Here is a 26,926-nt window from a genome sequence, read left to right as displayed (position 1 = left end):
CTGGAGCTGGAGCTGGAGCTGGAGCTGGAGCTGGTTCAGGGGCTGGAGCCGGAGCAGGAGCAGGAGCAGGAGCAGGAGCTGGTGCCGGGGCTGGTGCTGGAGGCGGTGCGGGGGCAGAAGACGAGTACGAAGAGGCGGGAGCCGGAGCAGGTGCTGGGGCTGGAGCTGGGGCAGGAGCAGGAGCCGGAGCAGGAGCCGGAGCAGGAGCCGGAGCCGGAGCCGGGGCAGGAGCAGGAGCAGGAGCAGGAGCTGGGGCTGGGGCTGGGGCTGGAGCCGGAGCAGGAGCCGGGGAAGGGGCAGGAGCTGGAGCTGGAGCAGGAGCAGGAGCAGGAGCTGGAGCAGGAGCTGGAGCTGGAGCTGGAGCTGGGGCAGGAGCAGAATAACCAGATCCTGGACTAGACCCGTAGCTGGAAGCAGGAGCCGGAGAACTCATGTAGGTAGTGGCAGGAATATCTGAGGAACTAGGGGCAGGAGCAGAATAGCCAGATCCTGAACTAGACCCGTAGCTAGAAGCAGGAGCAGGGGCAGCTCCAGATCCATACGACCCCGAACTGTTGTCAGGGTTGCCATAGGACCCACTGTAACCCGAAGCATTGCTTGGCCCCGCTCCGTACGAAGGACCAGCATTAGGAACTGGTGCAATAACAGGGACAGGCGCAGCAGCAGGAGCCGGGGAGACAGCAGGGGCGGCTTCAGAGGCGGGGGCGGCGGCCGAGGAGGCCGCATAGGAAGGAGCGGCAGCAGGGACTGGGGCAGAGACAGGGGGAGGGGCAGCAGCAGGGGCAGAAGCTGGTGCTGGTGCAGAGGCATATACTGGAGTGGAAGTAGCAACTGGAGGAGCAGTTTCTGTCGACGGGGAAACAGATGGAGCAGAGGTCGGAACTGAAGCAGAAGAATATACTGGAGTGGGAGCAGTTTCTGTCGACGGGGAAACAGATGGAGCAGAAGTCGGAACTGAAGCAGAAGAATATACCGGAGTGTGAGCAGTTTCAGTCGACGGGGAAACAGATGGAGCAGAGGTCGGAACTGAAGCAGAAGAATATACCGGAGTGTGAGCAGTTTCAGTCGACGGGGAAACAGATGGAGCAGAAGTCGGAACTGAAGCAGAAGAATATACCGGAGTGGGAGCAGTTTCTGTCGACGGGGAAACAGATGGAGCAGAGGTCGGAACTGAAGCAGAGGAATATACCGGAGTGTGAGCAGTTTCAGTCGACGGGGAAACAGATGGAGCAGAAGTCGGAACTGAAGCAGAAGAATATACCGGAGTGGGAGCAGTTTCTGTCGACGGGGAAACAGATGGAGCAGAAGTCGGAACTGAAGCAGAAGAATATACCGGAGTGGGAGCAGCTTCAGTCGACGGAGCAACAAATGGAGCAGAAGCCGGAACTGAAGCAGAGGAAGATACTGGAGCGGGAGCAGCTTCAGTCGACGGAGCAACAAATGGAGCAGAAGCTGGAACTGAAGCAGAGGAAGATACTGGAGCGGAAGCAGAGGCTGGAGCCGAGACTGGAACGGCAACAGCAACCGGAGATGGAGTAGCCTCAGCCGACGGAGCAGCAGGAGCAGGGGCAGGCACAAACACAGTGGCTACAGTACCTGAGGGAGCTGATGCGTAGCCTGTGGCAGCAGCCGGGGCAGCCTCCGACGAAGGAATAGCGGTGGCAAGTGGAGAAGCTGGGCCTGCAGCCGTCGCTGGAGCAGCCGACGAAGCCGGAGCAGCAGCAGGAGCCGCTGCCGGTGAGGCAGAGTATGAGCCATTGCTCGCCGACGCTCCAGTATCAGCCGAAGCAGCACTATCACTGCTGTCAGCAGCAGGGGGCGAAGCAGTATCAGAAGTCGCCGCAGGGGCAGCCGACGACTCGCACGGCGGTGCCAACGACGAAGAGTCGAAGCTCGCTGCAACGACATCAACACTACTGTAGTCGGGTGTGTCAGACGAATCTAGATCGGTAGATGACTGATCGACATCATCGGATGACGACTCAGCATCGTAAGCGTCGGCAGTGTAGTCCTGCGCAGAGAACATGCGGCCCATTCGCACCAAGCCAAAGGGCTGCATCTGGTTGTCTGCGTAGGCAAGACCGCCCACTGGGATCGGCTCAGCCAATGTCGTCGCCAGCGAGGCAAGAGCAGCCAGGAGAGAAAGAGAGAAACTAGCCTTCATGACTTATGCAGGTTTTGTTTGAATGCTTGGTGATTTGATGAATGCGGTAATGCTTGGAGCAAAGGCTTGCTTGATCAGATGAAATGAATAATGAAAATGCAAGGGTGGATTGAACGTCGGGTGAAGCGAGGTTCAAGGAGATTCAATATGCGTATTTATATGACGGAAAGGGAGAGAAGGAGGGAGAGGGGATAGGAGGAGGGCTAGTTATTAAAAGGCAGTTGCCAGCAGATTGAGGAGCTGCAATAGAAATAAGGGATGATAAGTCAAATCAAGGTTGCTCGTACTCTATCCTTTATAAACGCTTTCTTCAGCTGCAGATAGCCTTGGCCGCTTGGTTTCTAATTAAGAACGTATTTCCCCGGATACAGCCGTACGCTCACCTTCTGTTTGTGGACGGGGTCAGCAGTTTGGGACCAGGCAATGCCTATTGCGGAGGGGTTCGATTTTAGAGAAGATGGAATGTAGCTAGCAGCAAGCAGCTTGCAGATCCACTCACCATGAGCACTCCGCGCTATCTCGTCTAGTAAGCGTGTGCGACTATTTTCTGCTGCAGATATTAACATCGCAATTGCTTTCCGCATACCCCGGCGCATTTCATTAGGCATGGAAAACCCTGAGGATGGAGATGGTGCGATCTGTGGACAGGCTTTGCGCATATACCCAGGGATGCAGAAATTATGAAACATCGTATTTCGCAAAAACACCCCAGGATAATTTTCGCGCTCCACCATTTTGTATGTTCGCACGGAATTCTAGCTGGCATCTCTCTGGCTGCGAGGCGGGGGATCATTGTCAGAAGCATCTAGGCGGCTATATACCCTGCATTTGGATACGCTCAGTTTCCTCCACTTCCCCTCCTGTTCTCGCAATGTATTGGGCTATATTTCCATATTCCTAAATACTAACAAACACTAAAAATTAGCGACATCCACCACAAACCAGAATTTCGGGATATCAGTGCTATGTGCTTAATTTCTCATTTCTAAAATCGCCGACAATGGCCCGGATAGTTTCAGCAAGCCCAAATGCACTGACAACAATACCAAACGCCAGCAGCAGCATCAGGCCCAGCAGAGAGCGCTTGCGGATATTACGCCAACCCTTCAGCTTGATATATGCTGCAATTGGTGTCAGATAGACAAGAACCGGGCTGGTTAGTGCGCTGACAAGCGAAATGACATCCTCAAAGAAAGGCAGAGCCTCTGCCATGCCCAGGATAACCAACGCAGCACCAATCCGAACGCACAGACGCCAAATGACTTCGGCCCGCTTGCCCTTGCTGGCGATATCAAGGCCGCTCTCAATTTCCAGTGCCATCTGTACCAGAAACAGCGGGCCAGCAAACAGCACATGAATGGTAATACATATATCTGCGAGTAACGTCGGCCATGTCCTTGGGAAATTTAGGGTTATTGGCGACAGCGTCCTATCACCATATGCGCTGTATCCGGTCGATGCCATGACCACGTAGATGCAGGTGACGACGAAAAGCGCAGAACCAAATACTCTACCAAACTTCTCTGGGTGCCGCATGCCACTCTCCAGGTGGGGGACAATTGTAGATCCAACGTATGCAAATGACATGGTGGAAAGCGAGACAGCAAAGCCGCTAGGCAAGGCTGCAAAATGGTGGATCGGACTTGAGTGCGCGACGTTACTGCTGATGTGCATCTCGCCATTGCGAATCGGGTAAACTATTGCCATGACAATAACTATCAGCGTGGCTATGATTGAGGTGGCAGTGCCGATCAGGCTGACCAGGAACGTCTCTCCCAGCGTCCGCGTAAGCAGCGTTGGAATGCACATAGTAGCGGTGGTAATGAGCATCAGAAAGCGCGAGCTCAGGTGGATGTTCACTCGTGCAAGCATCTCGGAGATGTTGTTGGCAGAGAGGATGGCATAGATGCCGACAGAGCCGATAATGCCGAGCATGTTGAAGGCAGACACGATGTAATAGCCAGGCTTGCCAAAGGCCTCGAGTCCGATTTCGTGGAACCCGCTGATTTTCCCGCCGCCCGCCTTCAGATACATACACCGGACAGTAATTATGGAGGTGATGAATGCAACGGTGCCAGCAACGAATACAAACAAGAGGCCAACCCAACCGCTCTGCCGGAGCGTATACGAGAGCTGCAGAGATCCTACGCCGATGGCCACACATCTATTGAAGGCTGCTTGCGCTTAATTCCTCTGCACTGTCTTTTGTGAATGCAATTCAGTGGTTTCAGGACAGCACTTACATGATGTTCAAAAAGGCGCTGAGCGATGAACCCTTCCCCGCATCGTCGTCACTGATATGGAACTGGCCATCGCCGGAATCGCTACTGTCTTTGGAGATTAGTGCCTTCTCTGTTTCAGGGCTGCCGAGTAGGGCGGACGATATCTGTGAAGCAGCAAACACAGACGACGACGATGATATGCGAGGGCTACTGGTAGTGGTGCCATTAGGAGGAGTCATATTGATGTCTCGAGTTGTGATAATAGAGCAAAATCGCATGCGCGCTGTAGAGGCTGGAGGACAGTTTCCGGGACAGATAGCTGCTTGTTTTTATTCTGGCGCTCTCTGGGAAACTCGCGGGCTGGGCTGCTTTGTGTAAACAACAAATACAGTCTGCTGGCCTCGCTTTCTCCCAATGTGCGTGTGGCTTTCTTTCTTCAACCAGGTCTGCCTGTATACGGCTGGGAATTGAGCACCAGCAGCCATGCTCCACCGGGCGACAGACGTGTATCTACTGCCACATTTACCCCCTCAAGCGCATGTTCTCCACTCCACCACCCACACTATAATATGTACGGTGCTACTATTGCTGAATGGTGCAACCTACATGCAGAAAGAAGTGCTACTGGTGTAGCTTTGCATAGTGCATCGAAATGGAGTCAAGCCAGCCTGCGCCGCTGCCGGAAATGCCCATCCAGCCATACCCCTGCGGGGGCTTTAGGATATGCTCGCTTCCGCCGCTTCCGCCCTTCCAGCCGCTGCGGTGGCCCTTGCGGGTGACGAACTCCAGTCCGTCAATCCACCAGCCCGAGCGCACCACAACATGGTCCAGGTCGTCGTCAGGCGCAATGAGCACCTCGGAGCGGTGGCCGCCTTGGCACTTGCCTACGGGGAAGCTCGAGCCATCGTCCATGTGTAGGATGAATCCGTCGACGAACTGGCCGGCGCGCAGCTCAATGCAGCGCAGCTTGGGCAGGGACGAGCGCGGCATATCCTTGCCGGCAAACAGGGCGTCGAATCTCTGCGAGTCCTTCATCTGGCCCTTGCCTAGCTGGTTAGATTGGAATACAAGGATGCCGTCGCGGTCGCGGCGCGATCTGTCGTTCATCAGGGCGCCAATGTCTTCGAGCGTGTCGGTGTCGGTGCTGCGCGAAGTCAGCACAAGCTGCAGCTTATCAGTGCTGGACCAGCCGCCAGCCCAGCCCTTCCAGGCGCCCAGGTTGACGAGGATCGAGCGCGGGTGGGCGCAGACCATCTCGTCTGGTGCCGCTGGCACGGCGCCGTTGCGGCGGCGCTCGAGGTTCTCGACGGTGTACTCGCGGTGGCAGCGGTAGTGGTCATTGACCCACACTTCGATCATGGTGATACCCGCAGCGCACTGCAATAGCAGGCCATCCTCGGTAGGCAGGGCCTCGAAGCCGCTCTCCTCCGTCTCACCTTTCTCCAGCGGCGGGTCTGTGGGCAGGCGCAGGCACGGGTGGTGTCGCAGGCGGATGACGTCGGTACGGTGCCAGTGCGAGCCGCTCTCATCGCGCTGGCGCACCGGGCCGGCCATGTCAGGCGCGCGCGCCATGAACGTGCGGTTGTAAAAGTTGAAGCCGCGCGACATGATGCCTGAGGGAGTGTGGGCCAGCGTCAGCAGATGGCCGGCCTCATGCAGAAACGCACCCATGCCGATGTTGGCCGCACGCCAGTACTCACCGCACTCGTTGCAGTCGTTGGCCAGGTAGCGCGTGTCGGTCTTGGTTGTGTCCAGGAACTTGGCCGCAACCTCCTCGGCGTTGCCAGGCCACGCGTGTGTGGTATGTGAGCCGAACACGCCCAGCCGGCGGTTGCCCACACCACCGCCCAGTGCGGCATGGCCGAGGATCACGCCGAGCTCGGGGTCCCAGCGCGAGTCCACCGACAAGCACACAACATAGTGCTTGTCCTTGAATGCCCCGTAGTCATCCAACGCCTCGTTGGCAATGCTGAACTGCGATTCGTCGGTCTTGCGCTTGTAGCCGGGCGGCGGGTTCCACTGCTGCGCACGCTCCTTGTCCTGGATCTCGGCCACCGTGCGCTTGGACCGCACCACATGCACGCGCGCCGTCATCCGCGGCACATTGTCCTTGGCCATCGTATCCGGCTCATACGACTCGTCGAGCCGGAACGTGCGTCGCCCGAATCCGTTGCGGTAGAGCTGCTCGGCTATGTACGCCTGCCACAGGTATGCGCAGCACCGAAACTTGCGTACTGCCGCGTCCAAGTCGCTGATGCCCGGGCCACGCGCGTCGGGTGGCGCGTCAAACACGCCCTGCGAGTCTCTGCCGACAATCACCGCCAGGTTGAGCGGTGGCTTGTCCAGATATGGCATCATCTTGATGCACAGCGTGCCCTGGCTGGCTATCTCGCCGCCCTGTCGGTAGTCGAAACGCAAGTTGTTGTCGCCGTTCTCCAGCTCCACCAGCACCTTGAAGAACCCGTCAATGGCTGGGAACGTAAGGGGTGGGAAGTACGGGTGGTGAACCACGATCTTGTCTTCGCTGCTGGTGCGCAGCCCCGGTACCTGCCCGTACACAATCAGGAACCGCTGGTGCACAAGCTCCTCATGCTTGACATTCAGGAACTCCATCTGCTGATCAGGCCGCCTGTCGTCGCGCCGCTTGCGATGGTGTTTCTTCTCGCCGTCAGCCGTCTCCGGCTGGATGTCATGCTGGTCCAGCGGCAGTGGAATTCCGGGCGGCACTTGGTCGCTGGAAAACGAGCCGAGGCTCTGCCCAAGGCTACTGCCTGCAGGCGCATGATGCCTTGCATCGCCGCCACGTGACTGATGCTGGGTATCTTGGGTTGGTGGTGGGCCGTTGCTCGTCCGCCGAGGTTTAGGCGGAGGTCCATCGCCGGGTGCCGACAACGGTGGAGCGCCCTGCTGAGAAGGAGGGCCTTGCTGAGAGGGAGTGCTGTTCTGGGAGGGAGGCCCCTGCTGTGGTGGCGGGTATCCGCCATTGCCACCCGGCGGTGGGTACGGCACGCTCTGACCCTGCCAATACGGGGGCGGCTGGCCCTGCCATTGCTGATTCTGAGGTGGTGGCGGTGGATACTGGCCACCTGGATACGCAGACATCCCCTGAGGACCAGGGTATCCGCCATAGTAGCCCTGGCCGTATCCAGGCTGCTGCTGCGGTGCCGGCGGCATAAAGAATCCTCCTGGACCAAAATCGCCCGGTGGAGGCGGGTACACTGGCTGAGGATAACCCTGGTTTGGTGGGTAACCCTGGTTCGGGGGTGGTTGCGCTGGATATCCCTGATTGCTATACTGTGGCGGCTTCGTGTTGGACGAAGGGACCGGCGGTGGCTGTTGCTTGTCGCGGTCGATACTGCGAGAACCGCCCGTGACGCCCAGCTTCTCAAACTTTGACCTGAGATTGTCAAATGTGGACATTGTGAGATAAATGCGATAGAGTTGACTTTGGAGACAAAAGTGCGTATTTTGCGGCTCATTCTTGGCTAGTTCCCTGAGTACCCCGTACTGAGTCTTGGTGCCACCCTCGACGTCATTGACATGGTGTGATTACCGTATTAAATGATCACACTAATGGCGGCCCTGTAAGTGCGCGTAACCAGCAGCTATTCTTAGAACAGGTGTTTGTGCTGGTTGGCTTCCAGGCCAGACCGCCGTGGCAGTATGAACACACCCTTTCAATAGCTTGTGCGCTGCCGATGGGCGCAAATCTCAGTACTGCGGCGGAGCTGTTGTCCTGGCAGTGCTGCCAATAATAAGCAGCAATGGTTTGAAATGCAGCATCAAGTTCTTGGCACATATGCGGCTGCCAATGGCTTGGCCGGCTGTTAGCACAAGTCATTGTAGCATTTACTTGTATAGCAAGACCTGCCATGAAATCTCAGGCGATATGCCACGGCAAAGCCCGATGTTTGGCATGCGGATCAAGTCGATCGCGTACTAAATGACACCACCACGTTGCTTACAGTCCCCATTGGCAACAATATCACCCCAGTGCCTGGATATAATTCTAAAATGCACATAAAACTGCTTTTACAATCCTAGAAACTGGATCTAGCAGCCCACCAACCTCGGCAATATCACTAGTCCACTGCTATAAAAGGCATGGTTCATGCTTAGTCTCCAAACAGAATCCCTCACCAACGGCACCAATAGAACCAACAGCCAGCTACTCGTGATACAGCCTCTATCCTCTATCCTCTATCCTTCCCGCGTTTACCATCCAACTCATCTATCCGCCAGCAATGAAATTCCTTGCTCCAGCCCTTCTCCTCGCTATTGTTGCTAATGCTGCACCTGCTGATCAGTCGGTGACTACTACATATTCTGAGACCGCCAGCACCGCCAAGTACCGCCAGATCGAGCGGACCACTGAAAGCTGCCTCAAGAGCCTGTTTGGATAGACTAGTCCTGAATGACAAGTGCGCCGCTCGTTATCCTGTCTTAATGTCATTCTTTTTAATTTCGCTACTCCTAATATACCCTATATCACGTCACACCACATATCCTCTCAATAGAGATATTGGCACTCGGTCTGCCTTGCTGCCAAAGGAGCTTTTCAGAATGTGTCAACAAACTTTCCCATGGGTTATACGCATTTAGAGCTGCTCTTATGTGTTGGGACTCGCCATCCGAAATACCCGACATCCATATAAATTACATCTTATACTCTCCGGTCTATCTCCATCCGGGCATGGAGAGCACCATCTGCTATGATTTTCTGTTTTTCAGGACATTTAGACAAGCCAGTGTTGTAGATTTGCGGTATTTCTCCGATATTGCTAACTCACACGATGTAATAATTGTTCGAATGGTTTAATCCACCAGCCTGGGTATTTGCTTGCACGCGTATCTGGGGTATTCATGTTTCTGTGGAGATTCTCAGACAGGAAGACTGAGAACACAGCTTGCCTCCTGTTTTCATAAAGCCTATTTCTCCAGGTCAATATCCTCCGTACTTTAGGTAAAACAATGTAGGTATGGATGTGGTTCTTCTATTGCGTGGAGTACAGACATATCAAACTTATCATGAGGTCCGTCAAACACACTGAATTTGAGACAGTTCTGATATATACCAACTGGTCTGACTCAAATCCCGTGAATAAGGCTTGCGCATACTTGTCCACTCTACACTAGTCTACCTAATCTCATAGTCGCCTGCATTCTCTTGCACCACTGACCATATCATTCTCTATTTTACTATTTATGAGCGTTTCTTTATCAACTCGATCGTTATACGCCTCTAATTGATACCTGCTACAACTTGGTATAATACTGTCCCTTTCCATACCTCGCATACATACCCTTTAATGAAAGTTGGATCTTTGGTTACTCTGGTGGCTATGCTGGCGTCTGGGTACGCCGACCTGCCGCCCAACTGGCCCAATGATATAGATCGGGTGCCTGTCCCTTGGGCACGAAATGGCTGGTCCACACAGGATCACACAGGCGCCCGTCCAATCCAGGCACATTATCCACAGGTTGCCCGGGGCAAGGCATTGGCCGTTTCTGAGGCTGAATACGAAGGGCAGGCACCACAGGGAGGTGTCGGCAGCGCGCATGGCCAGAAATACAACGCACCTGACGGCATTTCAGACGACATCATGTCCATTAACACATCCGAGTACATCGAGTATACCGAGACAACAACAGAGACCGAAGACGATTCGCTCCTGGAGACGTATACCACGACTGAGTATGTTATCATTTCATCCTGTTGTGGATCCTGTTGTTCGTGCGGCACAGCACCGAGCGCAGCGTACAATGCCGACGCTGTTTGCGCATCATCGACAGCTGCGCCGGCGTGTACAACATCGTGGTGTGCTACGTCCACGTCATATGTGGTATCTCAGGCACCACCTCCTCCTATTGTCACTCACACTTCGTACTGCGCAACAAACGAGCCGTTCCTTCCGTATATCACCATCACGACATCAGTGTACCCTGCTACTGTTCCCCACACAAGTGAAGCAGCTGCATACTCAACTAGCGCCCCGTATGTTAGCACGGTGACAAAAACAGTGACCTCATCTGTTACTGGCGCCGGCTACTCTTCGTACTCGTCGAGCAAAGGGACGAGCTATTCCGCCAGCCAAACAAGCGATCACCCGTATGAACATGGTACTGGCTCGCACTCGACGAGCTCTTCCGGAAATGGGCCGTATCCCACTGGGCCCTATGGTCCCAGTCCCAGTCCCAGTCCCAGTCCCGGTCCCGGTCCCGGTCCCAGTCCTGGTCCTGGGCCTGTTCCTACTCCTGTTCCTGTTCCGGTTCCGGTTCCCGTTCCAGTTTCTGGTCCATACAGTTCTGGCCCCGGTCTCGGTCCCTATCCAGCTCCTCCCTACAGCCCTGATTCTGTTCCTTATCCAGCTGCTCCCTACAACCCTAATGGTGGGCCATACCCAACGGTACCATACCATGGTCCGTACGATAATGCGCCATACAGCCCATATAGTCCCCTGTACGGAGGATCAAACAGCAGCCCATACGGACCTCCCTACGGACCTCCCTACGGACCTCCCTATGGCGCACCGCCATATAGTCCTCCCTACGGTGCACCACCATACAGCCCTCCATATGGAGAGCCTTATAGCACGCCGTATGGGCCGCCGTATGGTATAGGGCCAGATGCTGGTGACAGCGGTGGATACCCAGCCGGTGGTACTGGTGGATACCCGGCAGGTGGTACTGGTGGATACCCGGCAGGTGGTACTGGTGATGGATCTGAGAGTGGTAGTTCCAGCCCGCCTCCATATGGCAGTGGACCCAGTGGCGGAACCGGCAACGTGCCACGTATGTCGACTTCTCCTTTTAGCAGTGGCAGCGCACAAAGCAGCTCTACAGCCGCGTCATCTGAAAACAGCTCTGATGAGTTTGGTATTTCAAGCGCACCTTACCCGACCAGGTCGATCTACACCACCCGCTCCATGGGCACCAGCGGTGTCTATTCTAACCACCCTTCGTCTAATGGTGACACTGGAGGTGATACCACGTACAACTTCATCACCAGCTACATTATCAACGAGACCACCGCCCCACCGCTAATCGTGTCGGTTGATGATCCTGAACCAGACTATTCCAGCAAGGACACGTACTCGGGCACACCCGCTCCTACACGCACATCCTCGTACGCCTCTAAACCTGCGTCCACATCTACACCCTATTCCACGCCTGCTACCCCCGCATCGACCCCATATGCTGTGCCCGGTGCCTCTCCTGAGGCTGGTCCAACTGCGACATTCGCAGACAATGATCACGACAATGACTACGACAATGACTACGACAATGACTACGACAATGACGATGACGAGGGGCTCCATGAGCGGGTCACGCAAAAGAAGGTGATCAAGAAGATAGTGCGGAAAGCAGCTCTCGCCACCACCACACGCAAGCCTGCCATGAAGGTAGAGGATCAGAAGGCTGCAATCATGTCCCGGTTCCAGTCGCTCGAGCTCGCCAAGGCCAAAGCGCTGGGCAAGGCCAAAGCGCTGGGTAAGGCCAAAGCGCACCCAGCTTCCAAGGCGCCTGCCAGAGCCATTTTGCAAGAGAAGCCGAAGCCGCTGAGCAACAAGTTCCAGCGGAGTCGCCCGGTGCGAGTGGGCAAGGCGAATTACGTGAAGGTTGGTGGCCCTGAGGCCATTGAGAGGGTGGACAAGATAAAGCTCGTCGATGCCAAGCTAAAGCCAGACTTTGTGATGGACATTGGGTACAAGCTCAAGCGCCCAGGCAGTAGTGCTCAGGATGTTGACGCTTGAACGTGAAGAGGCACTGTCTTGCACTTGTCGTTGTGACCACTTGTTCATTTTCATTTTTCAGACATTCACGTTCAATTACTTTCTCAAATCGATAGCACATATCTCCCTAGCGACTTCGCCTTGGCTGGTTTGCAAAATAAACGCAGCTTTTTGTCAGCTTCGGAAACTACAAATGACAATGAATAGTTCCAAGCTACCCAAAATTTTTCCGTGCAATCCGGATGCTGCTGCGACCGGTGAAATACCACGGCCCGGGCCAACAATAATACTGCTTTATCATGTCCGTTACTCACCATCCAGTTCGCATCCTCTACCGGCACCAGAAACATAGCTTGAAAAATGAGCACGCTAGTTCCTCCTTCATTTGACAGCAAAGCTACCACCCCTTCTCCCAGCGTAACTAGCACGCTGCACATTCTACAAGGCACACTGGATAAGAAGCGCGGCATCAGCAAGCCCGAAGACGACCTGTGGCCCGAGGGATACGTCTGGGATATAGAGGATCCAGTTGAGCGGCGGTTCTGTGTTCAGTGGCTGACGCACTCGATTGAATGGGCCACAAAGCGCAGCATCCTGGTCGGCGACTCGGACGACTGGACATGGATAATGGACACAGCAGCCATGCAGCTCGCGGAGCTCTGTGGGAAGGGCGCATCAGGGAAGGTGAAGCGCAGTGTGAAAGTGTGGGGACCGGATGCAGAGGAGCTACCCGGGGTCATTATCAACGAGCCGAGCTTCGTCGAAGCAGACGTGGGGTGCCAGACGTGGGGCTCTGCTACACTGATGGCGCGGAGAATCTCCCGGCATGACATCCCCGTCAGGCAGTTCTCAAGCTGCCTGGAGCTAGGCAGTGGTACGGGACTGGCGGGCATGGTGCTTGCCCGTGAGCTGCAGCATGTGGGCGGAGTGGTGGTCATGACTGACTACCTGGCGTCGCTGTTAGACGTGCTGACAGCGAGCAGCAGAGACAACAGCGTTGACGACGGCACAGCACAGATCCGGCACCTTGACTGGTTTGAAGTGGCTCAGCGGATGCAGAATGCCGAAGCAGGCGTGGCGGCTCCCAAAGCGAACTATAGTGATGTGACAGCACAGCGCGAAGCCACTGCGGGAGCACGCCAGCTCGATGTGGCAGGCATGCAGCGCGGATTCAGTCTGGTGGTTGCTGCCGATGTGCTGTACGAGCTGGAGCACGCGAAGGTAATACCAATTCTTGCCGACTATTTTTTGGCAACATCTGGCAAAGTGACGCCCCGGTTTGTCGTCACCACGCCGCTGCGTGCGACACACAAAAAGGAGGTTAGCGCGTTCGAGGCCGAGATGGCCAAGATCGGGAGCCTGAGGCTGGTAGCGAGGGACGATACGACGCTGGCTGACGATTTGTCTGGCTGGGTGGAAAGGGTTGGTGCGGCCGAGACAGAGGCGATTACGCAGACGCTGACCGCCGATGCGAACGATACATGGAGGTACCGCACGTATATTTTTGAGCGCTGTTAGTAGCAAATAAACACCTTTGACTCTGGGTATTCATCCGCAGGCGAACAATGCCGCAGCAAGTATTTCTGTGGCAGACTAGAGCGTTTGTTGTTGGTGAGGCGGTCCTGAACCCCCGGCCAGGCTGGACAGGGGGATCAACAGAGCCGGTCTTTTTCCGGTATGTGGTGGCTGCGAAGCTTCTGCGAGCATGTTTATTTATGCTCTCCTTCTCCCAGTCCTCCCTCTTTTCTCGCTCCAAACCCCTCTTCGCTATTTCCCCCATTTCCCACCTCCTTTTCTGCAATTACGCAAGGTTGGCTCTTTTGCTAATTGGTCGGCTCAAATTCACAGCGGGCATGGCAGTAGTTACGCGCAGTCAAACTAGTCGGGTTGGCAAGCTTGTGGACGGAATCGTCCAGCGGCAAAACACTGAGCATGCGCCGGAGCCAACGCCTACTGTCTTTACTCGCAGGCGTGCGATCATCGCCAAACGCAAAATCAAAGATGGTAAGACACGGGGATATCGCAGGGCTGGGGGAGAGATGTGGCAAATGCCCATCCCCTCTCTCCCTCGATTATCGCAATAGAGTTCTCCATTGCTCTCTCGATGCAGATGCTGCCAGTCGTGGGAAGGGAGGGATATTGGCTCTGTGTTGTGGGAATAGGGATGGGCTGGGTCTCCTGGATCTCAAGGTGACGGAGACCGCTTTAATCGGCTGGGACCTGATGCTTTGCCTGAAATCAGCTATGCAGATACTGTGAAACTGGCTTCTTTGGCAGAGAAAAAACTTTTTTTTGGGTGTGCGTCTCTTCATTCGCCACTGCAGCTTTCTCACAACGATTACGATCCGCCCATGCATGCCGTGCTTATCACGCGGTGCGCTCAGCTGGCCGAGGGAGCGCCATGCAAAGTAGCTTTACTGCTCTCCTTCTCGCTTGTTTGCTGCTCTTCAGTTGTATTTCTGCGCATTCGCCGTCCCCCACTTTTTTGCTTTATCCATTCTGCCATCCCCTCAGTTTAATCGCTATCCCCACGCGCGCTCGCTGCATTGTGCGGGCCTCAGCAACCTTGTTTACTGGTGGGTGGAACGGCCAAACAGAAAAAGTTCAGAAAAGTACCACAGCTGCACCAAGCTGCTCGAGTGCGAACCGGGTCTTCTTTTTCAGTCCGTTTCCATTTTCCTTTCTACACCACACTCGCAGAATTCGCGCAGTTCCTGCTCCTCTCGTTCAAATGCGCCTACTGAGCTCACTCAAGCAGCAAATGGCGGGCTCGTCCTCACAAGGGCACTCGAAGCAGCAGAGTGAGAGGCGGCGAAACTTCCCGTCCATCAGGGTGGTGACTAACAGCCCGCCAAAGGCCACCAAAGTGCAGACTATCCGGCATGATGATGACTACCTGGAGACACGCGCGGCCATGGGGCCAGTCGGTACTGCACTGGAAGAGTCGCTCGAAGCACGCAGGGAGGCGGGGGTATATGCGCGGACAATAACCAGCCCAAAATACGAGGCCACCGCCCCCTCCCCGCTGTCGCCGCGGCCGTCGACACGCAAATGTGCAGTGAATCGGCGGCGAGCAGGCACAATTGGGTCAATCGACAGCGAGTCATATCTGCCATCGCCAACGAGCACTGCTGCAAACTCCATATCCAGCGCAGTTGGGCTGCTCAATACTGCCGACATGCCAGATACTGTCTACCAACAATTGCACTCACATCCACTCACTCCCATCTCGCCCAAATCCCCAGCATCTGCAATCGTTTCCCCTCGCCCAACTACCACCCGCCTGCGTCGTGCTGGCACGCTGACAGGCATGCATGGCGCTGCCGGATGTATCCCTGACCGCCTGCGGTCGTTTTCTCATGACACAACACCCCCTCCTCCCTCAACACCCCTACCGGGCTCGCCACAGTCAACAATATCCCACTCAGCTGCCTGCTCTGTAGTCTCTGTATCTCCCACTGTTACCCGTAGCCCACCGATCAAGAGCGAAGCCCGGCCACCGAGTTCGAAGCGCACACACAGCCAGGACTCAGATAACAACGCGCTGCGCGGCGCACCGCCTCGTGACGACTGGGACATTGTGGTGGATCGGATCCGCGAATACCGCGCAGCGCATGAGGCGCCCGTGGATACAGTCGGATGCGAGGCGCTGACCGAGGAGGAGAAGGACCCGAAGCTGCGGCGGTTCCGGTCGCTGGTATCGCTGATGCTGTCGGCGCAGACAAAAGATGAGATCACTGCAGAAGCCGTGCGCAACCTCAGCCAGCGGCTGCCGGGCGGACTGTCGCCCAAGTCTCTGAGCAGCGCGCCGATCGATCTAGTGCATGAGTGCGTGCGGCGCGTTGGGTTCTGGCAGCGCAAATCCAACTATATCAAAGAGGCAGCACGCACGTGCCTGGAACAGTACAACGGCGACATTCCGCGCACTGTACCGCAGCTGCTGTCGCTGCCGGGCGTCGGCCCGAAGATGGCGTACCTGACGATGCACGCAGCGTGGCACGACAACCAGGGTATCGGCGTCGATACGCACGTCGAGCGCATCTCGCACCGGCTCGGCTGGGTCAGCGCAGCCGCCAAGACTCCCGAGGCCACACGCCATGCACTCGAGTCGTGGCTCCCCAAGTCGCTGTGGCGCGAGATCAACCCGATGCTGGTTGGGTTTGGCCAGACAGTGTGCCGTGCTGTGGGCCCAAAGTGCGGCGAATGCCCAGTGGCCAACTTTTGCCCCAGCGCAACGATCAAGAAGGCCACAAAAGCTCCAGTGCGCAGATCCCGCAATCCCGCAATCGTCGGGTTCCCAGCAGAGGCAGGGGACGACGAGGCGTGCAATTACAGCGTGCATTCGGTAGACAGTCATCTGGAGAGCGTGGATGTGGAGGACCTGGCCAGCATCCTGAATGGTGCCGAGCATGCCGTGAGGTCGCGCAAGCTCAGTGGCAGCACACGCACGCGCCAGCCCCTGCCCCCACCCAAGACAGCGTTCCCGCAGATGCCCAACTCACCCGCCTACCAGGTTCCCCCACCCCAACCCCTTCCACTGCCCGCCGCTGTTACGGACGACAACGAAAAGCCTCTGCGCAGCCTGCGTCGCCGCCGTCCACCGCCTGTGCATGGGCTGCCTGCATTGCCCGATACGGACGAAGCCCCAGTTGTGGTGAAACGTGAGCAGGTTAATTCATGGGACGCCGAGTCTGAATCGGAGCCAGAGACCGAGCCGAGGGAATCGCCTGGGTCAAGGACGATTACGCCATCAGCGTCCCAGTATTTCATGCGGTCGCGGTCAAATGCCGCCAGCGAGGAGGTGCGCCCTGAGGCCAAGACCGATGCTGTTGTGATTGCTCGGGCCAAGGCCCGCAATGCAAAGCTGTACTCGAGGAGGCTGAGCAAATCCGACATGCAGTGGGCACTTGGTGAGGATTGGGACCCGGACAATGACTCGTCGCTGTCGGATCTAAGTGATCTCGATTTCGAGTCTGACGTCGAAGCCCCTGTGTCTGGGTGATATCTCTCCTATAGTGAGCCACGTGCATTATTCTTACCAATCCCCTCCCCTTTGTGTAAAACTTTTTTGTAGTTTTTTTTGGAGAATAGAAACCTTGTCTTGTGTACATTTGCTCTAGAGCTGTACATCATTACACACCACATACGCTGGTGTGAGCCTAATTTGGGCGTGGGCATGTCTGATAGAACCGCTAGCAACAGTTGCGATAGCCCTAAACCGTGTCGCCAAGACCAAGACTATATGGTGACCCAGACTCTGACTGCCATCACTTTTTTCTGGGATTGGCGAGCGCCGAGCGACGCCCGCAACATCTGGCAGGCCAAATAGGTATAAAAGACCAGTAGGCTGCCCGTTCCTTTCGCTGTTTGGTATTCATCATCTTCAGCATCCAGAAATTCGCATGCACATTCAGCTCACAACTTTCTTTGACCGTTCCAATGATATGAGATATCCACTTTTCTTCCACCACCATCATCGTTGGTGCTGCTACCGCTCTAGCCGTCGATGTCTACACAACCAGTGCGCCCTATGAGACCTACTGGCCTACTCCTGAGTACTTGTCTGCCCCATACTCCAAGGCTTACGGCGAAAAGTCTAAGCATTTCTAGGGCACCTATCATACCAAGGGCCATGATAGCAAAAAGTGCGACTGGTCGAAGCACGAAAAACCAAGTACATCACCAAGTGGGACGGCGGCAGGCGCCTCACCGACTACGACCATGTCAGCTATGCTTCTGCGAGTACCGACGGAGTCAACGATGCCTACACTGATTCTAGCGGCACCTACATTGCTTCTAGCGGGAGCAGCAGCGTCTACAATGCGTGCCATGCTTGCTGAACCCCTTCCTTTAACGGACTACCCTCTCGGTGTTCCTCCCATTTTGTAAAACAAGCCGACTCTTGTCAACCACATTTTTTTATGGTATCTAATTTTGATGAACAAACTATTATCATGACCACCAGCCCGTAGCAAATATGTCTGTGCATGTTGTTTGCACCCCTCACAATCAGATCAATTAAAGAAATGGACCATTGGCGAAACAGCATACTTGGTCCAAATATGCAAAATGAGAGGTAATTTATTCAAACAGATCCTTTTTGAACCAAAGCTGTTGCACACAATACTTACATATGTTTATTTTCAAGAGGTGTTTGGCAGAAGACAAGAGCAAGGTATCTACACTGGCACTTTCGCTGCAAGGGTATTTCAGGGACCATGCCAGACCGGAGATACGAGCATTCAAATATAGTCAATGAGGCGTTGTGACTCGGGCAGGCTTCAAAAAAAAGATCTGCCAGTATGTGCGGCGGCCTGTACATCCGGACATGCGTGCACTATATCGAAATGGACCGTTCTATTTACAGTAGCGGTCATATCCTAACGGACCGGGGTATTTTGCTGGCCAAGGTTCCGTAATCATTGTCCTGGTTCAAGCCCATTGTCAATATGATCGGCACCAACAATGGCTAGTCGACGGTCTTTTGCGTCCAGTTCCATTTTCAGTAAAATTTGAACCCGGTCTCTTTATACTACCAACCAAGGAACAGGCTTCTCTTTGCCAGGTGTCTATGGCCAGCTTCATGCAGCTACACTAGGCGGCACCTGTGTAGAGTGGTTAGTTTGATGGTTTCTATATAAAGTCCAGGTAAGCTGCCTACCTATCTGCCCACCTCACCATTCCATACCACATCCCACCAAACAACCAATCTCTCAGCCACTTCTACCCCTTCCCTCATAGCCCCCTCTTCAATTACTAGCCACTCTTCAGCGAGCACCCACTTCTTGCGACCTACAATGCGTCTTGTTGCTACGATCTCTCTTCTCTCTGCAATTGCTGCTGCGTCAAACTACCAAGCCAACCCGGCTCCCTCCCCTGCATACTCGAACCAACCCGCATACCCCGTTTATTCTGGCGGCCATGTGATTCCGACATACGTCCACGATGGTGGCTACCATACTGGTAATGGTGGTGACCATCATGATAGTGACAAGTATAAATCCAAGGGTGGCAACGGTGATTACCATGCTAGCAACGACAATGATAAGTACAAGACCAGCGGCAGTAACGGCGGCTATCATGCTGATCACGATGGCAACAAGTATAAGGCCGACCACGATGACAAGTACAAGGCCAACGGTGGTAACCGCGATTATCGCGCTGACAACGACAGTGGCAAGTACAAGGCTGACCACGATGGTGACAAGTACAAGGCTGTCCATGATAGCGACAAGTACAAGACCAACGGTGGTAACCGTGACTATCATGCCGACAACGACAGTGGCAAGTACAAGGCCGACCACGATGGTGGCAAGTACAAGGCTGACCACGATAGCGGACAAGTACCAACGGTGGTAACCGTGACTATCATGCGACAACGACAGTGGCAAGTACAAGGCTGACCACGATGGCGACAAGTACAAGGCCGACCACGATGGTGACAAGTACAAGGCTGACCACGATGGTGACAAGTACAAGGCCGACCACGATGGTAGCAAGTACAAGGCTGACCACGATAGCGACAAGTACAAGACCAACGGTGGTAACCGTGACTATCATGCCGACAACGACAGTGGCAAGTACAAGGCCGACCACGATGGTGGCAAGTACAAGGCTGACCACGATGGCGACAAGTACAAGGCTGACCACGATGGCGGACAAGTACAAGGCTGACCACGATGGTGACAAGTACAAGGCCGATCATGATGGCGATAAGTACAAGGCTGACCACGATGGTGACAAGTACAAGACCAACGGCGGCTATGGTAAGGGTGGTTACCATGATGGGAAAGGCAAGGGGGACTGCACTACTAGAACTCCTCCTGCCCCTGGGCCAACGTATGTTGCCAACCCTGCCCCAGCCCCTAGCTCCTGCCCCAGCCCCTGCCCCAGCTCCAGCTCCAGCTCCAGCTCCAGCTCCAGCTCCAGCAAGCGTCCCCCCCACAAACTAGCTGTATTTTCTCAGCACTATCAGCCATGGTCTCAAAACCTTTCATTAACACCAGGCATCCCTTCAACCCACCCCTCTATACTTTTGGCTTTATGCTTTTCAACAATGTCCTACCCCATGACTATGCCAGGATTCTTAATTTTGACGTGACCAAGCCCATTTGCAGCGTTCCATTGCAAATGTAAGCTATCTGCAGCTCGTCAATAAAATTTGACTTAGGAGTGAATAATGGTTTGGTTGTACCGTATCCCACTTATATAGCTCTGCTATAATCAGTTAGTTATTGACACACGATACATATTTACTAGCATTTCTAAACCATTCTCACCTGTGGATATAGATAGGGAGATGAGGAAATACCTATGTTTAGACAGCTAAAGAAACGATCCTCTTTGCCTGAGGGCTATAGCTCCATAGCCACACTCTTAAAGCAGTATGCAAGATGTTGGCATATAAAAGCTGAGCAGAACTCCAACAGAGCGAGGCTACCTACCATTCCAAAATCATAAATGTGCCTATTAGAGTACCATATGCTCCTATTTCCCAGGTCTGCCAACTGCTAAAATGAAATTTACCCTTCTCACCCTGCTATCATTACTGCGGCTGTCGCCGCAAATGCTGCTTCTGTTCAGATCGCCTATCAAGCAAACATTGAGCACAAGACCAAGCATCAGTCTGGTCATGGACCTAGTGTTCCATGCTGTCCCGCTGATTCCAGCAACTGCCTCACATGTTGTCAGCAGTGGTTACTTGGAAAAGGGTACAGGCGATGGTGCTGGCAGCCATGTCGCCGTTCCCTCGAACAGTGCCCGCACAAAGAGCGAACAAGATCCTTATATATGGTGATGGCACCAAGAGTGGGTTCGAAGCCAAGGGTGGCTACAATGTCAAGAACGAACCAAACAAGTCCTATGGTAATCACGGGAATGGACATCGCCATGCACCCATCCCTATTAGGTACAATGCAGGCAGCAAAATGTCTGGGCAGCATGCCTACCATACAGTCGCCGCTCCCGTCTACTAGAATATCCTTGTAATCTTAAATAGCATGTTTCACAAGAAATTCATTACCCCATGTCAGTTGACACAGCAGGATTTCGGCTGTTGGGGATTTTTGAAATATAAACGGATTGCACACCGAGGTCAGGTTACCCTTGGTCTCAGCCCCAGCGGTCAACATGCAAAACTACAGGCCAGAATTGGTGTCTGAAAGTCTCGTCTGGTCATGGTCACTCTGGAAAGCATATCTCTGGCTCCGAGTAATCTGTGGAATATTGACTGTGCGGGAATCACTATCGGGGAAGCAATTACCCTGGATCCACTTTATTGATCAAGATTCGGTTGCATGCGTGAATATCAGACGCAAAAGTACTGAAAGATATTTGGGTAGAGCATCCGAATGCGCATCGTCCTGGTTTACTCCGCCGGTATCCCCAAAGGGTCTGAATGATCCAGTGCTATTCTTACCCGCCACGCACTAGTGGCGGCCTAAACCCCTCGGCCGGCTTGGTGCCGTACAGGCTCAGAGTCATAACCACCAGTTGCTTTGACCCAGCATTGGCATATCATATGCCTGAGTTGTAGAAGGCTTGAGGCCGGAAGAATAGCTTGGCCGATAGCTGGTGGTCAGAGAACATAGAGAAACGTCTTGTATTTAAAGCAGGAATTGCCTGTATTTATAGCAGGAGTTGCCTGTATTTCCAACGCCCTGAAATTCTAGTTCAGCAACCTTAAAGCATCCCTACATATCACTTTCAATTCTCACATCATGCTCGAGCACAACTATGGTGGGCCAACGGCGGTCCAAAGTTTCGCCATTATGAGTGACGCATTAAAGATGGCACCAGGCCAGGACAAACACACTGACGGGGGTAAATTGGTGCTGGCCTGTTCTTCGTCACCTTCGCTCTCTTCTGCACATCCAGAAAAGCTGGCCATTAAATATCTCCCTTACTCGCCGTTCTCAAACAGGCGTAAAATGACGATCGTTCTGGTCATTGCAGTTTCCGCGCTTATCAGCCCGCTCGCTGCCAACACATACTACCCAGCGATTCACGAGACACAAAGAGAGCTTCACACATCCAAGGGCGGGATCGATGCTACCATGTCAGTGTTCACCTTTTAGCCAGGCTGTATTCCCGTTGCTTTGGAGTGTTTTCTCGGATAATTTCGGCCGACGCTTTGTATACCTTGGGTCGCTCATGGTCTTCATCGCTGGCAGCGCTGGATGTGCTGGATTAAAGAACCTCGCTGGTATGATTGTTTGCCGTATCATCCAGGCATGCGGCGCGTCTGCCGTGCAGGGTTCTGGTGCAGGAACTATTGCCGATATCTACGAGCGCGAGCGTCGCGGTACAGCCTTGGGCCTGTATTGCCTTGGTCCACTGTTTGGCACCTCGCTGGCTCCTCTGATCGGTGGATTCTGCGCAGAGAAACTTGGCTTTCGTTGGATTTTCTGGATTCTAGCCATCTTTGGCGGTGTTATGTTGTCGCCACGTACTTTGGCCTTCCAGAGACCCACCGCCGCGCTATGTCCGAAAAGTATGACACCCAGCCGATCAACATCCCGGTTAAGCGCAGCCTCATTGGCAAGCGCAGCAATCCGCTTCGGGCAATCAAGCTCCTCAAGCTCCCGAATGTCTCCATTGTCTGCTTTCAGATTGCAATGTCGTTTGGCATCCTGTACGGCCTTGCCAGCATCAATGCTACGGCCATTGAGGATATCTACAACCTTAGCCCCGGGCAGACCGGCTTGGGCTATATCGGCATGGGTGGTGGAAACATTATTGGTGCCTTTGTTGGTGGCCGCGTTACCGACCTTCAGATTCGTCGCGAGCAACGCCAGATCAAGCCTGCCACTGTCGAGACTGGGGGAATCACTAGTCCGCAGTCACCCGGAAGGAGTCCCGAGATCCGCATTGCTTCGTCGTGGGTCGGCGGACTTGTCCTGCTTGCTGGAACTCTGATGAACGGGTGGTTTATCCAGAAGAGGGTCCATTTGGCTGGCGTCATTATTGCTCAGTTTATGATCGGTGTTGGCACCAGCTTCCAGTTCAACCAGATGTGCAGCTACTTTGTTGACCTGTTTCCCACCAGCGCGGCCAGCATCACCTCGGTTCAGAACCTAGTCCGTAATTCATGGACTGGCGCGTGCATCGAGCTCCTGCCGACTATGACTACCAGCATAAACTGGGGGCCGACATTCACTATCTTTGCTGGTTTAGCGCTGGTCGGCAGTGTCCTTGTCGAGATTGCTGCCATCAAGGGGGAGTACATCCGCCAGCGCTTCCATTTCTCGCCGAAGCTCTAGATATTGGGGGCTCTGTCAGATGCATTTCGTAGGAAAATAAACAGTAAAGGCACTTGAGCGTATGATAATGGTGTCAAGTCTTTTGTGTTCTAGAAGACTGAAGCAGCAACGGCGCAGGACCCTGTGGGTCTGCAAACAAATAACCAGTCCGCCGCTCCGTGCACGATCTGTGGTTCTTGCTGTTTTCCTATAGGGCTGCATAATCACATAGCCAGGTGATGGTAGTATGAGGATCGGGGGTTGCACACGGTTAGCTTTGCGTGCCAGGCTGACTATAAATCAGTCATTGATGAGTAGGCCTGGGCACATGAGCTTGGAATTGCAATATTCTTCTGCCTTCGTTTATTTCTCGTTCACTCTTTGTCTTCAACCTACTGTTTCTACGCTTACAGCATTCCCACATACTATCCAGAGAACAATGTCCAAGCTTGTCGTTATCACCGGTGCCACTGGTCTTCAGGGGGGCAGTGTTCTCAAGTCGCTGCATGAGGCAGGAGGGTACAAGCTCCGCGCCATCACGCGCAATACTTTGAGCGAAAAGGCCAAGAGCCTGCAGAGCAAGTACCCAGACGTTGAGTGGGTTTCTGCCGAACTTGATGACTACGCGTCGTTGGTTAAGGCGTTTCAGGGCGCGGACATCGTGTTCGGTGTGACTTCGATGTACATTCCAAAGGATAAAGACGAGATCAAGGGAGGACACTCTGGCACCGAATACAAACAGGGAAAGAACATGGTTGACGCAGCAATTGAGGCCAAGGTCGGGTCAATGATCTACAGCAGCCTGGACTCGATGAAGCAGCTATCCGGTGGCAAAGTACACTGGTGTGTTGCACTTTGAGGACAAGCACAAGGTTGAGGAGTATCTGACGAGCAAGTCTGACAAGATCAAACCGTTCTTCATCTACCTCGGGTTCTATATGGAGAACTACGTCACCTTTTCGCGTATCTCGCCCGAAGACAACAAGACCGTTGAATTTACAATGGCACTCAAGCCCACGACCATGATGCCGCTTGTTGATACTGCCAACGACATTGGCTTGTCGTGCGCTACATTATCGAGCACCCAGAGGAGTGCATCTGCCGCTCGCTCGAAGTCAGCGGTGGTTACTACGAGGCGCAACACATGGCCAAGGTATTTACTGAGGTTACTGGTAGGCCGTCGCGTTATGTGGAAATCCCTTATGAGGCACTGGGCCCAGAGCAACTCGTCCAAATGTTCAAGGGGTTCGACGACTTTGGCATGTTTGGAGGCAGGACTGACTTTTTGAACCGTGACTATCAAACCGAGAGAAAGTTCACATCACCTGCCGACTTCTGGAAAACCCGCGGATGGAGCGGCCCTGCTGCCTAGCCACTTTCTAAGTCTAGATCACTCTATTATATAAGGTCTCATAGTACCTAATAGCTGTATGCATTGTCTATGCCCATCTCCATCTTCCTAACATGGTTATCAAGGTTCTCACCCAGGGCCACTAATGGGCCATATTCCTTCTCTGCAGCCTCATATGCAGCCTGCTCGTCGGTGACAGCCTGCATTAGCGCATCGCCAACACGCTGTTCGGCCGATGCCTGCCTGCGCAGCGGCGGCAGCTTCTCGTTGTCGCGGTCGTAGCGCTTGGCTTCCTCAAACGACATCACCGCCTGCCGCAGTCCGCGGCCGCCAGCCGACAGCTGGCCTGCCGGGAGCCGCTGCGTGCCCAGCAGCCCCTTGAGCTCGTTGATCGTCTCGGCTTCCGACCGGAGGACGTGGAAGATCCGCGCCATTTTGCCCACCGCCAGGATCTTCTTGCGGATTGCCGCGCGCCGCTGCTCGTGCTCCGTGCTCTGCGCCTCCGCCAGCACCTGCTGCAGGTCCGTCGCGCTCTCCTCCAGCTCGTCCTTGGTGCAGATGTCGAGAATCGCCAGCAGCATGTCCGTGACCTTCTCGCCGACAAACGGCAGCGACCACGTAAACACATCCATGAAGTTGGGCAGCCAGTACGGGTGCGCCGAGCTGTTGAACTGGCGGATGTTCATGACGTTGTTCTCGTACTTCAGCACCGCCGCCTTGTTGTTGTACACGTCGAGGTAGTTTGGCGCCGAGAACAGCGTGATGACCGCAGGGAACCCCGTGGTCTTGCTCTTGCGGTACATGCGGTATCCGGCGTCCTGCGCCTCGTGCGCGCGCACCAGCGACAGCAGGTTGTTGCGCTCCTAGGAACGCACACACCGCCGCGTAGTTGAAAAAGTACGAGCAGCCGCGCGCAAAGTTGTGGATAAAGTAGCTCTTGTTCTTCTCGTGCCCAAAGTCCTCGACCGGGTCGGCCCACAGCAGGTCGCACATCAGCCCGTGCGTCGGCGGCTCGCGGAACCGGTCCAGCTGCCGCAGGTCGTCCAGCGTGTGCAGCTCGGGACTCAGCCCGCCGTGGATGCACAGGAACTGCTTGTTGACCACCGCCGCCAGCGGCAGCGCGCAGAACGACCCCAGCGCTGCCTCATACACCCGCTCCGAGTACTTGTGCGTGCACTCCAGCTTGAACGTAAAGTAGTCCGTCAGGTGCTGGCACTCGTGGTTGCCGCGCAGCATAAAGAACGACGCCGGGTGCCGGATCTTGAGCGAGTACAGGTACAGCAGGCACTCTATCGAAAAGTACCCGCGGTCGACGTAGTCCCCCAGGAACAGGTACTGCGTGGTCGCCGGGTCGCCGCCCACCTCAAACAGCTTCATCAGATCGTAGTACTGCCCATGCACGTCGCCGCAGATCGTCACCGGCGAGCTCAGGGTCAGCAGGGTTGGCTCGCTCTTGAGGATTGCAGTGGCCTCCTCCAGGATGGCCAGTGCGTCGGACTCGCGCAGCCGGCCTTCGCGGAAGAAGTGGTCCTTCAGGAAGTCGCAGTTGGGCTTGGTCTGGTCGCCGTTCTCAAACACATCCGAGTGTTCTGGGATGGCTGTTGCTGGCGGAGCCACCTCAGGCATCATGCGGTCGGTTGTTCGCCACCTGCTGGCCCTCGTCTGTCGTCTGCACGGTGAAGCCGACGCGCGGGATTGGTGACCCGATGACTGGCGGCGCGTCAGCCATGGTGGCATCGCCTAGACTTCATCGATCGCTCCTGTAGCCAGCAGAATTCTGGTCTTGGTCGGCCTTTCTGCTGCTTGAGCTACTACTATCTGTGTCGATTTCCATTACCGCTGGTCCTAGTCGCATCTAGAGACTTGGATAGTAAGGAAATTAATATTGGCTGGAGGCGAAAGAAGAGTAGTGCTGGAAGGAAATCAGTGTTTGCGCACAGAATGTTCCATGGGCTGGTGGGGGAGAGGGTTTCAGTTTGCGTGAAAGCCTGCGCTTATTGAACCTGGGGGCGAGGGAGGGGGTGAGAAACGTACGTTGTCGGTATCTGTTCCCCCCCCATCACCACTGCCTGACACTACAGACATCAGACTGGGGGCAGCATGCATGGCCGTTCCACAGATCTGGATCAGCAGCTCCGTGGATCTTTAAGCGGGTGTGCCTAGCGCGGTCTTTAAATTACTTGTGGTACGGCATATAGGTATTCCAATCCCGCACT

General features: G+C 54.7%; 12 protein-coding genes across 12 annotated transcripts; 9 read left to right on the top strand and 3 right to left on the bottom strand.

The window, feature by feature from the left end:
* Window positions 1–864: 864 nt before the first annotated feature.
* Window positions 865–1,539, top strand: DL89DRAFT_290036 (uncharacterized protein; the record flags this gene model as incomplete). The annotated part of the gene is made up of 1 exon (XM_040890037.1): window positions 865–1,539. The coding sequence occupies one exon, from the start codon at window positions 865–867 to the stop codon at window positions 1,537–1,539; it is 675 nt and encodes a 224-aa protein (XP_040747699.1).
* Window positions 1,540–1,587: 48 nt separating this feature from the next.
* Window positions 1,588–4,625, bottom strand: DL89DRAFT_290035 (uncharacterized protein; the record flags this gene model as incomplete). Its single annotated transcript, XM_040890036.1, has 4 exons — window positions 1,588–1,639; window positions 1,707–2,098; window positions 3,164–4,328; window positions 4,408–4,625. 4 exons carry the CDS (start codon window positions 4,623–4,625, stop codon window positions 1,588–1,590), a joined length of 1,827 nt encoding a protein of 608 aa, XP_040747698.1.
* A 210-nt stretch (window positions 4,626–4,835) lies between these two features.
* DL89DRAFT_17450 (uncharacterized protein) lies at window positions 4,836–7,838 on the bottom strand. Its single transcript, XM_040883843.1, has one exon. The coding sequence runs from the start codon at window positions 7,804–7,806 to the stop codon at window positions 5,008–5,010; it is 2,799 nt and encodes a 932-aa protein (XP_040747697.1). The 5' UTR covers window positions 7,807–7,838; the 3' UTR covers window positions 4,836–5,007.
* A 1,857-nt stretch (window positions 7,839–9,695) lies between these two features.
* Window positions 9,696–12,140, top strand: DL89DRAFT_290033 (uncharacterized protein; the record flags this gene model as incomplete). The annotated part of the gene is made up of 8 exons (XM_040890035.1): window positions 9,696–9,791; window positions 9,852–10,081; window positions 10,139–10,447; window positions 10,478–10,566; window positions 10,616–10,806; window positions 11,008–11,115; window positions 11,147–11,178; window positions 11,219–12,140. 8 exons carry the CDS (start codon window positions 9,696–9,698, stop codon window positions 12,138–12,140), a joined length of 1,977 nt encoding a protein of 658 aa, XP_040747696.1.
* Window positions 12,141–12,309: 169 nt separating this feature from the next.
* DL89DRAFT_16985 (uncharacterized protein) lies at window positions 12,310–13,869 on the top strand. Its single transcript, XM_040883780.1, has one exon. The coding sequence runs from the start codon at window positions 12,480–12,482 to the stop codon at window positions 13,635–13,637; it is 1,158 nt and encodes a 385-aa protein (XP_040747695.1). The 5' UTR covers window positions 12,310–12,479; the 3' UTR covers window positions 13,638–13,869.
* Window positions 13,870–15,690: 1,821 nt separating this feature from the next.
* On the top strand, window positions 15,691–16,362 carry DL89DRAFT_207719 (DNA glycosylase; the record flags this gene model as incomplete). Its single annotated transcript, XM_040884124.1, has 1 exon — window positions 15,691–16,362. A coding segment is annotated over one exon (672 nt), but the record flags the coding sequence as incomplete, so codon positions are not given.
* Window positions 16,363–17,516: 1,154 nt separating this feature from the next.
* Window positions 17,517–18,037, top strand: DL89DRAFT_264335 (uncharacterized protein). The gene is made up of 2 exons (XM_040886207.1): window positions 17,517–17,713; window positions 17,781–18,037. The coding sequence occupies exons 1-2, from the start codon at window positions 17,626–17,628 to the stop codon at window positions 17,957–17,959; spliced, it is 267 nt and encodes an 88-aa protein (XP_040747693.1). The 5' UTR covers window positions 17,517–17,625; the 3' UTR covers window positions 17,960–18,037.
* A 769-nt stretch (window positions 18,038–18,806) lies between these two features.
* DL89DRAFT_264334 (uncharacterized protein) lies at window positions 18,807–20,255 on the top strand (the record flags this gene model as incomplete). Its single annotated transcript, XM_040886206.1, has 4 exons — window positions 18,807–19,462; window positions 19,512–19,726; window positions 19,761–20,053; window positions 20,086–20,255. The coding sequence occupies exons 1-4, from the start codon at window positions 18,917–18,919 to the stop codon at window positions 20,253–20,255; spliced, it is 1,224 nt and encodes a 407-aa protein (XP_040747692.1). The 5' UTR covers window positions 18,807–18,916.
* Window positions 20,256–20,634: 379 nt separating this feature from the next.
* Window positions 20,635–21,094, top strand: DL89DRAFT_254318 (uncharacterized protein; the record flags this gene model as incomplete). Its single annotated transcript, XM_040885264.1, has 2 exons — window positions 20,635–20,830; window positions 20,877–21,094. The coding sequence occupies 2 exons, from the start codon at window positions 20,635–20,637 to the stop codon at window positions 21,092–21,094; spliced, it is 414 nt and encodes a 137-aa protein (XP_040747691.1).
* Window positions 21,095–21,838: 744 nt separating this feature from the next.
* On the top strand, window positions 21,839–23,380 carry DL89DRAFT_300637 (MFS general substrate transporter; the record flags this gene model as incomplete). Its single annotated transcript, XM_040890826.1, is given in 3 exon segments — window positions 21,839–22,176; window positions 22,196–22,548; window positions 22,584–23,380. 3 exon segments carry the CDS (start codon window positions 21,839–21,841, stop codon window positions 23,378–23,380), a joined length of 1,488 nt encoding a protein of 495 aa, XP_040747690.1.
* Window positions 23,381–23,798: 418 nt separating this feature from the next.
* DL89DRAFT_319999 (NAD(P)-binding protein) lies at window positions 23,799–24,789 on the top strand (the record flags this gene model as incomplete). Its single annotated transcript, XM_040891177.1, has 3 exons — window positions 23,799–24,142; window positions 24,177–24,393; window positions 24,441–24,789. The coding sequence occupies 3 exons, from the start codon at window positions 23,799–23,801 to the stop codon at window positions 24,729–24,731; spliced, it is 852 nt and encodes a 283-aa protein (XP_040747689.1). The 3' UTR covers window positions 24,732–24,789.
* Window positions 24,790–24,798: 9 nt separating this feature from the next.
* Window positions 24,799–26,800, bottom strand: DL89DRAFT_280881 (calcineurin; the record flags this gene model as incomplete). Its single annotated transcript, XM_040889617.1, is given in 3 exon segments — window positions 24,799–24,818; window positions 24,844–25,570; window positions 25,590–26,800. 3 exon segments carry the CDS (start codon window positions 26,445–26,447, stop codon window positions 24,799–24,801), a joined length of 1,605 nt encoding a protein of 534 aa, XP_040747688.1. The 5' UTR covers window positions 26,448–26,800.
* Between the last annotated feature and the right edge of the window lie 126 nt (window positions 26,801–26,926).

The sequence above is a fragment of the Linderina pennispora genome, assembly GCF_002104995.1.
Source record: "Linderina pennispora strain ATCC 12442 chromosome Unknown DL89scaffold_1, whole genome shotgun sequence".
NCBI classification, from domain to species: domain Eukaryota; kingdom Fungi; phylum Kickxellomycota; class Kickxellomycetes; order Kickxellales; family Kickxellaceae; genus Linderina; species Linderina pennispora.
The sequence above is the reverse complement of the archived record's forward strand: the minus strand, read 5'-3'. Positions and strand labels throughout refer to the sequence as shown.